Source organism: Trichoplusia ni, chromosome 5 (genome assembly GCF_003590095.1).
Source record: "Trichoplusia ni isolate ovarian cell line Hi5 chromosome 5, tn1, whole genome shotgun sequence".
Classification (NCBI taxonomy): Eukaryota; Metazoa; Arthropoda; class Insecta; order Lepidoptera; family Noctuidae; genus Trichoplusia; species Trichoplusia ni.
Window position 1 is genome coordinate 17,904,911 of NC_039482.1, and position 16,003 is coordinate 17,920,913.

Below are 16,003 nucleotides of genomic sequence, written 5' to 3' on the forward strand. Positions count from 1 at the left end.
TATCATGAACGTGTTCTAGTTATTGGATACATGAACTGGGCTGCTTTTGTAAGACGACTAAAAAATCACGGTGTATAATCGTGGCGACCATTCTCCGAGGGCCAGCAGTGGGACAACTGGCTTATATTCCGCGGATGCCCATGATTCCCACTGATTTAACCATACCGTTTAAAAGGCTACCGTTTCTAGTGAAGATCTCTTTTGCCCTGACTATTAACAAGTCCCAAGGTCAAACATTCTCTCTGGCAGGCATTGACCTAAGAAAGCCGTGTTCTTCCCATGGGCAGTTATATGTTGGCTTAACTTAGGTTGGAACTCCTGATACACAATATATTTTGCTACCAAATGATAACATAACATCCAATACATCCACAGAGAAGTTTTGAAAAATTAAAATTACCATAACCAAACTAACTTTTCCCGCGACTTGGTCCTTATGGAAATTGTTTATCGCAAATCTCGCATAAAATGCTTTTTTTTTAATTTTGTATTAGTATGCAAATACAAACTATACCTACGTATAACCCTCCTTTTGGCGGTTAGAAATTAAAACATAACACCCGTACTAAACAGGTTATTAACATTATGCCCAACGAAGTGGGCACAGGTCAGCTAGTATTTAATAAAATATTGCCACAAATAATTGTTTTGATACGAGCAGACATAATGGCTTAAAAATGAAATGCTGTGTTCGGATACGTATAACTTTTTGGTATTAATTAATAATCGTTTCTTCACTGCAATTAAAAACAGAATGCTGTTTAGGTCGTTTCCCTCATCTTTCCGTAAGGAGGACATTAAAAAAAAGTAGTAGGTTTTTTACATTGCGCGTTCTTTGAACGTCCCCTTTCACGTCAGTTGCCGTACATTTCCTATCGTAATTGCGATCTGACACCATGAATGGCGTGTAGACAGATAAAAGAACTTTGTGTTTCGCTGGCTCATCTTTTGACACAACATGGTGGATTATCCTATAACTGTAGGTATGGACTACGAAGATGAATATTTACCGTTATCCGTATAAAAGTGCATAAAATAGGGGTAAAAATTATAGACAGGTAGGTATATGTTTTTTTTGGAATATTCACTACTTAATTCCATTGTTCAAACATTACATTTTTAGAATTATAATGCAGGCACCTGCATTTCAGTTAATTCTTTTAAAAACATACACACGTTTACAAACGAGATCACGACATTCTCGACGGACAAATCAAGAACTCAAAAAAGTATTTAAACACTTACTTTTTAAATTGAAATACCGTCTATGGTCATTCCAATTTTAAATGTTAACTCGGGCACTCATTTACGCGCGCAAACTGTTTTGCGCAGCTTGCACTTTCATGTTCTTTATGTAATTGACAAGTTATATTATTCATTTTGTAATTATTAGGTACAAAATTAGTATTTTGTTATATACGAGTCTTAGTCCTCTATCTTATAGATAATATATGTTCATATAGTATCTAAACGTAGATATTTACAAATATTATGGTTGAAGCGCGTTTCGGCGCGAACGGATTTGAGTTGGATTGCTGTGCGTTGATCGGTTGACGTGTGAGGATTATTAGGTGAGTGATATTTATATTAACGTATAATACGCACATTATTATGCTAGTCTCACGAAAATGATCTTATTATTTTTGCGAGTTTTTGGAGCAAGAACGTAGCTTTATAGCGTAATAGTTTACCGAAAAATTGTTCATAGTGATTAGTTTTCAAATTTACAATTAACGCCAGAAGTACGGTTTGAGGCAGTTTTAGAATATAAGCTAAACAAACGCACAATTTCTGCAATCTGACAATGAGCCTGATATCATAACCCTACTTTTATAATAATATTAAATTTAATAATAGTTATTAAAACCTCTTTCCACACATCAATGAATGAATGATGACATGTAAACTACATAGTCGAATTATAAGTTAGGTACTTTCAAAGCTTAGGTAGGGTCCTATACATACTTAATATGTATAGGTAAATATAGCAATGCAACGAAAATGTACTTGGCTAAGGTATAGCGTTATTGTTTGGGTAGGCACTTACGTTTAAGAATAACTTGACATAGTTTTTAGTGACAAGTCGATAACCTATTGGTATTTAAAATATATCAATCGCTTTCTAAACGGGTAAGTAGTAAAATATGCAAATAAATAAGTTAAATTCTACTATAGTTTTGAAATATTAAAAATAATATATTTTGAATTAGCAATTTTTTACATCATTATTAATTTTAAAATTTACATTTTTAAAACTATATGAACTTAAAACTATTTAGTGCGAATGCTGGCACAACAATGATAGCGTCATTCTGTTGAAAGAAAAATAAATCGTCACACACTTGTTTATTCAAAATTGTACTTTAAGAATTTCGACATGAAGTTTTAAATAGGTTATCAAAGTTTAGCGTTTTGAAACCTTTTTATGCGGCACAAGTTTTGAATTAAAATAAATAAATTTGGAATACAAAAATATTTTTTATATTTTAAACAAATATTTTAGGTTATAAATGGATGAAAACTGTGGGTTTTTGTTACGGATAGTGACTTTAAATTTGTTATTTTAAAAGAAAATACGCGTGTAGTAAATGTTGTGACTTGTGTGCAATAAAAAAAACTAAAGAGTTTTTTGAGTAAAGAACGATTTAACTGTTTACTTTTTTCTTGATGTGAATTCTGCAATTATAAATATTTCGAAGACTTGTTAGGTAAGATATATTTATTTTTTATTATTATTGAATTAAAATGATTAGTCATATTATTGAAATAAGAATTTAGTGTTTACTAAGGTAGGTACGGAAGCAGTATAAAAGTCCATTTTTAATCAAAACTGCGTTGACACTGTCATGGCGGCCACTATACACAGAATTCCATTTAGAATCTCAGTTTACGGAATATAAACTTTAGAATAGATAAATGGATTAGGTATTTCGATTTTAAATAAGGATGTGAGGAATAAAAATTAATTTGTAGTGATTTCTAATTTTTTTTTTAAATACTTAGTTTAATTTCAATTTATATTTGAAATTTCATTACAATCAGTTAATAAACCTTTTTAACAAGAAAAAGTAGTGTATAAAATCGTGGCGAAATGTAAGTAGTTTTTTTTTTCAAATAACAGGTTTGATTTCGAAATTAAGTTATGTGATTTCGAATGAATCTCTAAACTCTTCTTTCCGAATTTAAACCTGAAGTTTTGATCATGATCGAGTACGGAACGTTCTGAGTTCATGAACGACGTTTTGCACACGATGACAATGACGTGACTGACAAGTGAGAGAAACAGAATGTCACGTCTAAATTATCTCACCCTTTTTCTCTTACCCTTTTTTGGGTATATATCCAATTACGTTTTTACCCCATACCATCATATCAAAGACCGATATTAATCTTCGAAACGCGAACGTATTTCTCCAATAGTTTGCCTTGCCTGACAACGTGATATACTGCCATATGAGGCGTACTACCATGCGATTGGTAATGAGGATTTATTACAGATTCTTTATACCTACCTGTAAAGGAAAATTACTACACATTATAAAGCGAAGTCGCTCCCGCAGTCTTACTGTCTCTATATGTGCTCAAATCTTAAAAATTACGCAAAAGATTCTGCTGACGCTGATGTTATGAAATAAATAGTATTTCAAGAGTAAGGTCTTCCTGTGTGCATACACAATATACTAGGAAAGGTTTTTAATGTACCTAAATAATATTTACGCTTTTCTTGCAAACGCTGGCTGATCCCTATGAGATAGATAATTATTGCACTGCAATATTGTAGAATCCGCACAGTACTTACATGCCTATCTGTTCTGCTAAAAAAATTTGGGGTTTTTGTTAATATTACTCCTTATTAGCATAAATACAAGCTGCCGGTTTCATCTTAATATTTTAATATTTTAACGTCTCACAAAATCTTACAGTTTTAATATAACATCTTCGCGAGCGAAGCCGCGGGCAAAAGTTAGTAAAATATGATAAACGTTTCAACTGGCTCTACAACCAATTAATTCCATTGACTACTAGCCCAGTTTTTTTCAAGTATTTTTTTTAGTGAATGCTATTCCCTTGTACAAAATGCTGTTTTATGTAATTTAAACTCCGGACCACCAGTATTCACAAATATTTCAAACTGTTTCTACGTCAACCGTACGTCTTCCTCAAAAGTCTGTAAAATTTATGATAAATGAAGTTCTCATCGGCCGATCACCCGTTTAAAAGAACTTTTGTTACGCATAACCCTACTTATAGATAGGCACAAATTATTAACAGCCTTTAGCACACGCTCACACAGTTCACTGCCTAACGTTTATACACTAAAATGGTCCATAGACATAGGGTGTCTATTATAAGTCTTTCGTGACCTAATTCCTCCCCACATCAAGTGAAATGCCCGTCAGGAGATCAGATACGCCTGGTTTGATACCCTCGCGGCCTCACCCGCATCGACAGCATATGTTGGAGATAACGCTTATCGCGCAACGGCTTTTTTGAGACGCCGACAGCCGCTGAAGACTAGTAGGCCCTTTGTTTTACTAATCACTGGAGTAGTGAATGGCTGTTGTAATGTTTTCTTGTATTAGTTTTAGGATTTTATGTTTGCCATAATACGTGACACAATACAATGGGCCAATTCAAAATCTCGGTCAGGGAACTCGGTAGCTAAGTTGGTAAAGCGATTGGTGCGTTTAGTCAGAAGTCGTAGCTTTGCCGTCTGAGGTTCAAAATTTCAGAAATAATCGCTTTGCAGCTTTTTTCGCCTATTAAAAGAGTCTATTCTAATCTTATGTTAAGATATAGCTAAGTATATATGTATAGATAGATATAAATATCAAGAAATATTGCAAACATCTATTTTTGGTAGATCTGGTGACATGGTGGTTATATTATTTAATATTTAATGATTTAACTAATAATAATTATATTACCCGCCTATATACGTCCTACTGCTGGTCACGGGCCTCATCCCGTAGGTTAGCATTGGCCATCACGCCACGCTCACTGCGGGTTGGCGATTTCGAATTCCAATATTTGGAATCCAAGTTTCTTCTCGATGTTTTCCTTCACCGTTTGTCAGTGGTGTCTTAGAATAATTCGGAAAGTACATACATATGACTTTGAAAAAGTCACATTAGTACTTTGCCCACGTTGGGATCGAACATCTCGTGCGTACAAATCCATGCATAGCACCACAAGGTCACAGCCAAGTCAAATGAAAGGTCTGGCTTAATGTATATTGATAATTAAATAATAAGTAGCCTAACACTGTTGTGTACAAAAATAAATATATATTCTGATAATTAGACTCAATATAGTTCTTCACTTAGCTAAATATTTCCCTTACGGCCTCAATACTTTTAGGGCCAAGATAAAGAATTCGTGAAGCGGTAGTAAGTTTTACATGATGCCGGAAAGCTATCTAATCCCTGCTACTTCAACCCTTTTTTTAAAGACTTTTATTTATTGACAAGCTTTATTGGCGTAAGCCCGTCTTCAAATATTACGATCCATTTCAGAAAAGTCTGAAAAACATTCGTGTTGAAAGATAATTTATTTGTTATAGGTAGCTAAAATATGGCAAATCAAGCAAGTGACGATGATGACGACTACGGCGATGATCCCATCAAACTTTTCGATAGTTGCGAAGAACCGGTTTATTTCGGCAGCAAAGCATACGAGAGAAGTAAGTTCAAAGTAAAATTATTCATTAGGAAATATTTTTGTCTTACTCAGTGGGTAGAGACATTCTATTTACATTACATAAACTTGTGAGAATAAGTTTTTCTGTGCACTCCTCAATCTATGTGAGGAACCGACTCACAAATAGTCCAACCTATCACGTCCAGTGTGTAAATTGAATTGTGTTGTATAGGTACAACGACGATCGACTTCGCATCGAGATCAGAAGATGCCCCAACACGTCCTGAATGTAGAAATATTGAAGTCAGTGAGACAGTTCGACCGTTGAGTGTTAAAGTAGTTGATTGCGGACAATACCCGTGGTATTATAGAAAATATACTCAACAGATACTAGACTTGACTGGAATAGACTTAGACAGTGATAGTGATGTTGACGTAGAAAGGCTAGATAATAGCGATGAAAATGATTGTATTATAGTTGAAGGTTTAAAAAATGTGTCTAAAAGTGGAATAAATGTAATAAACTCAATGGAATCTGTACTAACAGCAATGCGTTTGAGTAACAACCAGAAAAGACAAAATGCTACTAGGATTAAAGAAGAGTATGAGATTCAAAAAGCTTTGAGTTTAAGAAATACAATTAAAGTTGATTTCAAGCGAAACCAAGGTCTTGTAGGTATGAAAATAAAGAATTTACCTGTGATGTTAAACTTTAAGAATAAGAGAGGCCGGAAACAAGACTTGAAGAAGAGTGAAAAAACAGATAACGATGCTGTTGTACATGCTGCTAAAGTATTGCAGAATGTTGGAACTGAAATTATACCTATTATAGAAAACGAGGGTGAAAAGTCGCAAAGTCACCTCCCTTCTGTTCCTGATAATATAGAGGATAGTACGGGAACTAAAGCCATAGAAGAGTCTACTTGTACAATTAAAGCTTATGGAACTGCAGAGAAAAATATAAATAGAATATGTGAACAATTACTCAATAGAAAGTCAAATATTAATCCTGAAGTCAACACAAATTCTCAAAAAGTTAATAAAAGCAATGTTATTTCAACTAGTGACAAGAAGAATGAAGTAGAAGAATTGAAAAATGTACCCATTCCTGTAACCACAGAAAAGTCTCGAAACTCTGTAAAAGATGTGACAAAAACAAACAAGTTCAAAAACGACCAGTTTAAGAAACGAAATAAAACTTTACTAGAGTTAATAACTTCGAAACCTAATGTGGACCAAATTGAAGTATCAAACAAAAGTGATAATATTCAAACCGAAGTTAGTGTGAGTACCGAACATAAAAACAGGGATGATAAATCGAAATGCGAAATAAATTCACCTATACTACCATCCAGTCATTCTTCAATGAAATCTAAAAACAAACGCGGTGAATCTCTGAAGTGCAGAGAAGGTAATAATTCATTAAACAATCCATCTCAAGCCTGCATTAATTTAAATAAAAATAAGTCTTTTGCTGATCTCTTTGGTAATACCGAAAAACTAAAAGAAGCTGGTCCTAAAAGTGCCAATCCAATGAATAAATCTGATTATAATGCAGAACCCCCATCTAAAGTGTCATTTACATCCAAAGATGTAATTATAAGTCCAGTGAAAGATAACCAGTATACAAAAGCACCGGAAAAAGATGTGACGAATAGTAATAATAGGACTGGAATGAACTTCCAGAAAATTCCATCGATTTCCCAAGAAAGTACTGTTAATAAAAAGGATTCCGCTGTTGTAATGAAGAAAACCACAAGTGCAGATAGTCGTAAGAAAGCAATTGTAGTGGAACAGAAGCTAGTTGGTGCTGATAACATAAATCCTAGTCATGTACGCAAAGATAACAAAGACATTTCAATGATTGCCACCTTAGAAAATATCGGTTTATGTAAGGAAACTGATAAACAAAATGCGAGTAGCACGACGACGTATGTTGCAACACTGGATATTCCATGTCATTCATACAAACCTACTCAAGCTTCAAAAGTCAATCTTCCCAATCCAAATTCTTTACCCAATAAAAATAATGATTTACCTAATTCTGGTAACAGTTTTGAGCGCAATAGTATTCAAATGATGGCAAATACATCTCAAAAACCAAACATTCAGACCGCTCCGAATAATAGCCACCTGCCAGGTCACGTCCAAGCTGAAAGCTATCGGAAAACGAATATTATGCGTAAAGCGATGCACATTCCAGTTCATACGCAGCCACAGTGTCCGTATTATCGAAAGACCCGTGTTCAATATCATTCTGAATTGCCTTTTAGGTACAGTCAATATATTCCAAGTCCAGGAAATGCTAAATCCTATGTCCCGTACTTGAAAAACTCGACTTATCTTGGTCGTGTGCCTATACAAAGTCAGTCAGTTAATGCCGACAGGCTGTCGCAAAAACTCCCTCTTTTAATGTCACCTTTGAATCCTCAACTAACTTCACAAAGGCACGCTCTTGATGGGAATTTCGGGCCACAATATGGTGGTTCTCCCTTCAATTCATCAGTTCCAATACCCCAGACCTTGCCTGGACCTATCAACCAACCCTATCCTTATTATTTAAAAACAAACAATTATCCCGTCAATGAAAAAAATAATTTAAAGAAAACGAATGTTAAATTAATGCCAAATAAAGACGATAATAGTAAAGGTAAACAAAAAGTAGAAGATATCAGAATAAAGACCACTGAGACACCGAGTGCGAATGCAGAAGTAGTTGCAACTAAGACTGAAATGTTGAAAGAGTTAGACAAATTATCATTCGATGATGACGCAAAGAAAGATTTGAAAAGGAAAAATCCTCATGTCACTTGTGAAACCGAACGAACCAGTAGTGTTGTAACTTCGGATACGGCAAAAAAAACAACGAAAGTTGACGAAGCATTAAAGACACCTGTATCTAACAGAATAGAGTTTGCAACCAAATATTCACCACCTATTCTCCCTATACCGAGATATGACCATGTTCTAAACCACATTGTTTCGGACCCTCGTGGACAAATTGATAAAACTAATACAGTTACAGATAAAACTTCAAAACAAAAAAATACGAGTGAAATGAAACCAGTCCAGAACACATTAAAACGTTGTAGGAAACGCATCAGCCACGAATTTAAGGAACCAAGTTGCAGTAGAAGGAAGTGCGATGGAAAGAAGATTTCTTTAGAGGAATACAAGCAAAGAGTTTACGTTAAAAGTGCATCCGAACTTTCAAAAAGGCCAGGCAAAGATAATGCTAATATTAAAAAGTACAGGGGTCCGGGGCCTAGAATGTATAAGAAACACTGTAATCGTAATCCAGAATCTGATCTAGGATATGACTCTGATAGTACAGTAGTACTATAGTAGTTTCCTAATTTGTTTTTACAAACTTTATTTACGGATAAAGTTGGACAATACCGTCATGATATTGATTTACTTGTAGGACGATCCCTCGCAAGCCTGCAATATTACTACAAGGACATATTATTTTTATAAGTGCTGACGCAACTATGTTAGTCAAGAAGACTGATTAGTTTAAAGTTTGATGTCATATCTAATGTTAAGACGTCCTAAAAATCCCACGAAAGTACCGTTATGTTCAATATTTTTAAAGGGAGCACTAAAAAATAGCTAAGTACTTAATAGTTTTGTTTGTAAATAAAGAGTTGTTTAGACTTTGTAAGGTAACGCTTTACTCATAAGTGTACATAGTTACCTGGTTAAATAAGAAATAAAATGTGTCTTATGCTTTAATGGTTTTCTTTTTATCCATACAGTCCTACTTTACTGCGTTTTTCTAAACGCTCGTTTATCAAAGGAAAGAGCTTGCCATAAAAATGTCGAAGTTAATAGAGTCACCTTGTCAAAAAGAATTGCCGCAGCTTATAATTATTTAGAGAAACATCTGCAACGTAGGCTGCGGCTACAATTAATCTATCTAACACGGCTCACAGCGTCTTGTTGTAATAAATCTCTGGATTACAGCCGCCTCACGGAATAAGGTTCACTGGAAGATTCTCTTGAATTATGGATAGAAGTTTGGCGTTTTTTAGCCAGTTATCTTACTAATTAGCATTGGTTAGGTGGATTAGTGGGTCTGTAGACGAACAACTGTAGGCGTGACCTTTAAAAATGGGACTTGTTTTTAGCCTTTATTTTACGTTCTGATTTATTTTTTATCTCCACCAACTTACATTACTTCAGCTCAGCAATGTTTATAACACTTTCTTAACCCTTAAATGTGATCTACAGTAACCAAAACTTATCTACAAAATAATTTTGCAACATTACATCATTCGTAAAGAACCAATAGAATCGCTTCATTTACCTCGCCTCGGTCAGCACAGCTCTGGCGGAAATTGCTCAGCGTACATCCTCGCACGACACATTTCGTAGAAACGCAGCCTTAGACTCGAATAAATATTCTCATCGCTTACGTGTCACACGACAATCGTATTTGCCGACGCACTGCGGGTATATTAGTAGCAAGTAGCACAATTGTGATGACTGGCAGGCGTTGAAGTAAGCCAGCATTCCGCGGGGGATTTCAGCTAAGTTGAGATGAGGGAACTTTGAACGGGTAAGCGCCAGTTCAGTTGTCAAGCAAAGTATCTGACCGTAGAGTATGAATACTGGAATAGTTAGTTGAGAATGTCGTAGTTGCAGCTGAGAATTTCATTATTAACATACTTATTATAGGTATAACAATAGAACGAACTATGCGTACACAATGCAGAACAACAGGATTTAGAAAAAAAATAAACTTTTGGGCACACTCCCAGTGACGCCGATCAATTTTTGAAGCTTTTTTTATTTTGAAATATTTTAAGTGTATATATAGTAATCAACGTTAGTATAATTGTAATTAACGAGGTTATTAAATACGACAAATAATAATAATTGTTGACTACATCGAAAATGTTATAATATTATGCAGAGTATCATAAACTCTGTTCAATTCTCAAGTCATCATAATGAATTTCGCAACGTTTAATAGTTTATGCACAAACATTGTCATATTTGCTTACTAATAATTTCACTTCTTCGCTTGAACAGTGTAAATTAAAAATTCATGGAGATTTAAAATTCTTAGACACTTCAATTTGCATCAGATCCGGCGAGCAGGAGCCACGGGAAATATGGAACAGTGGATAACTCGATATAAAAGATAATAATAAAATGGAATCCAACGGAACGAAAATTTGAATAAAAATTTATGAATTTGACAAGCTTTGTTGTAGAGCTTTGTTTTGATTTGTATATCACTTTATGTAGGTTTTGAGAAACATTTAGCAAGTTTTTCATACTTCATCGGTCAATTTTGACTCTCGTAGCACTGAGGATTCGAGGATTCCAGGACACCTAAAAAAAAAAAACGGTTGGAACTAAAATCTAAAATTAAACCGCGATAAAATCTGTAAAAGTAGTTTCATTTCAAAAACGGTTGAGTTAAAAAAGGTATAAGTTGCTACAGCGTCAAGAAATACTGTTCATAAGTGAACATGCCAACTGTCAGGATTCATGAAATACAGTGCCTAGTGACAGACCGACAGACAGCGGTGCCTTAGTAATATCCGTTTTCACCCTTTACAGAACCCTAAAAATAACTCTATATGTGGGCTATTTGCTACTGTAAATCGATTATAATTTGTATACAACGTAACTAAATCACGTCGGCAGACTGACTCCGTTTTTTACAAATAAACTTTGAATATTTTAGAGAAGTAATAATAAAGACATCAAAGTACTTTTCGCTTTAAAACGACACTTAAAACCCAAAGGACTAAACTCTGATTGAATTTAAATTTTCATTATTTTAAGCTGTAACAGTGTAGGGGACAAAACAAGATTCCTCTCACAGATTATCACTTTAATGAAACGAAGTCCTCGTTCAAATAAACATAAGTTGGTTAATTATCTTTAATGGGGTAATTCATTAAGCCACAGATATATCTTATCTGTATGTCAAAGCTTTGTCGGCAGACAATGGTCTTTCATTCTTTTATATTCTTTCATTTATTACAAATTCTAATTATTTGATAGACGTGAATGATATCTATCTGAGGGCTGTTTTTGGCGTATTCTTCGTGGAAAGCGAAATTGTATATATATTAAAATCAGAACAACTTTTACACGTCTTTACCGATTTTCATAAATCATGTGTAAGTACACTCGCGCATAATACATCTTTTATACAAAAACACTACACGCAAAAAAAAACTCAATCGTTTTGGGAGCTATGATGGCATAAACGACAGATCGAACGAGAGGGCTAAAAAATAACAGTAATCACAATTTACCTTAACAATTTTAGTTTTCAAGTCGTTAAAGTTATAGTTTGATACAAATCTATTATGTACCGCTGTGTAGGCATTATAACGATCATAATTATGTGGGTCAAATCGCCCCTAAACTTTGCCCCATAATTTACCATTCGATAAAACTGACAAACTAATAAATCGTTTCAATACTACCAGAACATTAGTTTGACAAACTACACCATTTAACGAATTAACCAATTTGGGTGATTGGAACTACTCGTACAAGTCAAAAATACTGATCTCAATTAAATAACTTGTGAACAGTTTTTATTCAAATTGCTGTAATTTTGATTCCAAATTTCATCGGCATGGACGTCCCATCACTGAAGGAGACACATCCCCAGAAATATTATTTCAAATTAATATGTAGGATAATGTATTACTTGGGAATGGGGGATATATGGTATGAAGAGATCCCGGTCTCTTACTACGCCAAGAAGTTCTATACGTTCTGGAGAATTATATCCAATTCCTTCGTCGTTGTGGTTTTGGTTGACGAGTTCTTGTCTTACCTTCGTTCAGACTTGAGTGATAGGGAGAAGAACGATTTGGTACAGTTTAGTCTGGCTCATCCGACCATAGCCCTCAAGATTGTGACGTTATACGCTTCGAAGGAACGCGTCACATCAATTATGAAGCATCTGTTGGAAGAGACCAGGCCTATATTCCATTCTCTGGAGTTGGAGAAGATGTCTGTGAAGAGGTTTGCTAAGTATTGCATGATGATGACAGGCTGTTCCTATTTCACTTTATCTGCAGCCACTATTGAGGGTATCCGGATTTATATTAATGAAGGTAAGCTGATTTTATTAATTAACGTCGTATTTGAGAGCTTCAGTCATCATTCTGTGAAATACATATTTAAGTGATATTCATTGTAAAACGATTTTTCTGTGTACCAAGAATTGTCGTTTAAATTTGTTCAGTGGTTTTTGCGTGAAAGAGGTAAAAAGATCCATACATACAAACTATCACGTTTATAGTACGATTAGTAGGAAATGACACCGACGGGACATTTTATTTATCTGGTGGTAACTGGTATGAGTAGAAAAAAACACAAAAAATCACGTTTTTTTTTTCAGATATACCAATTCGCACAGAGGTCGTTTATTATCCCAATCCTTCACAAACTGGCCTTGCTATAAACATTATGCGATTTCTGGTGGAGTTCCATTGGTACTACATAGTGGGGATTATGGCTACAATTGATTGCCTCGCCCTCTGCTCGCTCCTCACAGTCGCCCACAAGTTCAGCCTTCTGCGTCTGTACTTCAAGAACCTGAGGATCAAGGCTTTGGAGAATAGAAGGAAACCAAACTTTGAAGAGGAGTTTAGGAAGGATTTCGTGATTGGAATCAAGTTACATGCAGATGCTTTGTGGCACGTAAATTGATAATTGTGTATCTTTAAAAAAAGACTTGCTCTAAGACCCTAAATCTTTTTGACGAGCGGTTTCATAAACATTCAAGTTACATGAACAGAGACTCTGGGCTCAAACATTTTCGGATCACCCACATTTTTGTCCTACGCTGGAGTCCAACTTCGCACAAATAAGGTTCAGCGTGGTGACCTTTACCGCTCGGCTATCCCATTTAAATCGTGGTGGTAGACTCTCTGAGGCTTTCTTCTTAATATATGACTACATGGTTACTCACGTGGTAAGGCTCACACGCCTGATTCACAACAAGATTATTCTGATTCTGGGTGTCTTTGGTGCATATGACTTAAATGTTTATTAAATTCCTTAGTGTGGGGGTCAACAGGTACAATGATGTTGCAGGTGTGCTCGTAACGTCCAGAAGATAATGGGTCCTCTTTACAGCATCCAAGTGTATGAGGGAGTTACGTTACTCGTCATGTGCCTTATTAAGTTAGTCGTAAGTAAATTGAAGCTGTTAGGTTTCCAAGACACTTATATTAGACATTGTTTAATCGAAGACATAATTCTATTTGTCACTAGTGCTTGAATACATTTTATATGCTAATACGCAATATGCCATATAAATTCTGATACTGAGTGGTGAATTTGCTGCAAAGTGCCTCACTAGATTTTCAGGCAATTCAAGGTTTGATTCGCGTCGCAATAAAGTTTTCGGCAGGCGCTTTAGAGTGTTGGCGGTGTCAAATTGACAGATGACAGTCGTAAGTCTTTCTTTCGAGTTAAGCTAAAACAGTTGATGTGACTTTAATTCAGCCCCAGTGTATGTCAAAATACACAATTAAAAAAAATAAAAGATTGATTTATTACTCGTTTTGAGACTAAACTTCAGAGAATATGACACGCATGATAACATAGGACTAGTTTAATGAAGGGATGTCGAAAAAGCGTATTAAAAATTGCAGTTGACGGAGCGCAACTATGTGTTCCTGCTTGCGACCTTGGCGTATATGTTCAGTATAATCATACTGACGGGAGCCTATATGATACCTGCAGGAGATATCACCTATGAGGTACGTGGTCATTTAAATATTTGTGTAGTTTCCTTAAAAAAATACGCAATTTTTTTTTTGTTTTCAAAACCACCTTAAGTGGTTGAATGTCACATGCACAAAGACACGTAGAAAGGCGCATTCTTCGATTACACAAACGCTTGTCCTAAATCACGCACATTTGTTTGACACTATAACTTCGTACATTAGTTCATTTTCCCTGTAATTATTAAATTGAATGTTTCCAGGCAACCCTGGTCGGCACCGCAATGTTCCACAGCGGCTGGGAGGTGTGCGGCGGCGCTGGTCTCCGGACCCTCGCTGTGGTGGCTCTGCAGGTCAGCCAGGTGCCCGTCTACATGACCGCCTATGGAGTCCTCGTGTTATCGCACAGAAATCTTGTTTCGGTGAGTATTTTTATTAACCTCCAACAATATGGACAATTTGGGGCAAAACGGATGTATCGATTTTGATAGCATTTACTTTCTTGTAATATTAATTCTCCTATTTTGTTTCTTTTTAGCTGCTCCGATCCTCATACTCTTTCTTTGCAGTTATGTACTAGGATTCACATAATTACGTCAAGGAAACGATTTTATTTTGAAGGCACTATAATAATGTAGTTTTGCACAATGAGAAATGAATTTTAATGTAAATAAATAGTTTAAATAAATAATCATAGTGATTTCTTTATTTAATTTTGAAATGAATTGATATAATCTAGCTTAGATTATATCAAATTTAGTTTCAAAATTAAGTTCTTAACTGGTATTTCGGAAGAATATCAGGAAACTATTTACGTCTAATCTATTTCAAACACTAACCAAAAACGATTGAAAGGATTTCGTAACGCGACCAATATCAAAAAGTTCCAAACCTACTAACTACATCTAGCTTCATACCTTATAAAATATGGCGCTTCAGAAAGGTTTAAAATACGCCCAAAAAGGTCCTCTCATCTAAAATAATTGCTAAAGACAATATTAAACAAATCTGGAGCCCTTGTAAGCTGCTTTGCGCTATCTCCGTCCTATTAATTTCGCGAAAATCTTTTTCATTGCGACCTATCCGCGTTTTAATTTCGTCCAAGACTTTGCCTTTGTTTTTCTGTTTTTAAATATGATTTAGCACCTTGATGGCCTACATAAATTTTGAGACGAAGATGCTTAAGTTATTTTTGGGAAATTGTGTTTATTTGTGATATTAGAGTTTTGGCCAAATTCGAAAAAAAGAAGAGTTACGTCGAACGTAGCATGTGGTTCCTACTATATCGGAGTGTGTCAATTTATAATTAACTTATGAAGTAGGTAACAACATGGTTCGAAAACATTCAATAATTAATTGGCAACATTCCCTACTATAATAAAAGATAATTCTTTTTTTAATGGAAATCGTCAATTTATTATTAGATGAAGAAATATAATATTGATCAGCCTCTAAAAAACCTTAAAATAGTTTACTGTAATAAAATAGAAGTCAGTACCAATTTGCATAAGATATCCAAATTCCAAAAAGATCTTTACTTTTTATCTTGGACCTGGTATCTTATAGCTCTGTCGTCGATTTACAACACTTAGTATTTCACTATCAAATTCGCAAGATATTTGGCGACGAGAGTCGAGACGTCCCAC

At 35.0% G+C, this 16,003-nt stretch overlaps 2 protein-coding genes and 1 long non-coding RNA gene across 3 annotated transcripts; all 3 read left to right on the forward strand.

The window, feature by feature from the left end:
* The first annotated feature begins 1,299 nt into the window (after positions 1-1,299).
* LOC113493819 lies at positions 1,300-5,944 on the forward strand. The gene is made up of 3 exons (XR_003400611.1): positions 1,300-1,571; positions 5,564-5,683; positions 5,873-5,944. It is a non-coding gene; the product is annotated as an uncharacterized LOC113493819 (long non-coding RNA).
* Positions 5,945-5,946: 2 nt separating this feature from the next.
* On the forward strand, positions 5,947-8,985 carry LOC113494089 (the record flags this gene model as incomplete). Its single annotated transcript, XM_026872235.1, has 1 exon — positions 5,947-8,985. A coding segment is annotated over one exon (3,039 nt), but the record flags the coding sequence as incomplete, so codon positions are not given.
* Positions 8,986-11,911: 2,926 nt separating this feature from the next.
* LOC113493820 lies at positions 11,912-15,036 on the forward strand. Its single transcript, XM_026871846.1, has 6 exons — positions 11,912-12,737; positions 13,025-13,322; positions 13,723-13,819; positions 14,286-14,393; positions 14,621-14,779; positions 14,896-15,036. The coding sequence occupies exons 1-6, from the start codon at positions 12,251-12,253 to the stop codon at positions 14,935-14,937; spliced, it is 1,191 nt and encodes a 396-aa protein (XP_026727647.1). The 5' UTR covers positions 11,912-12,250; the 3' UTR covers positions 14,938-15,036.
* Positions 15,037-16,003: the final 967 nt, after the last annotated feature.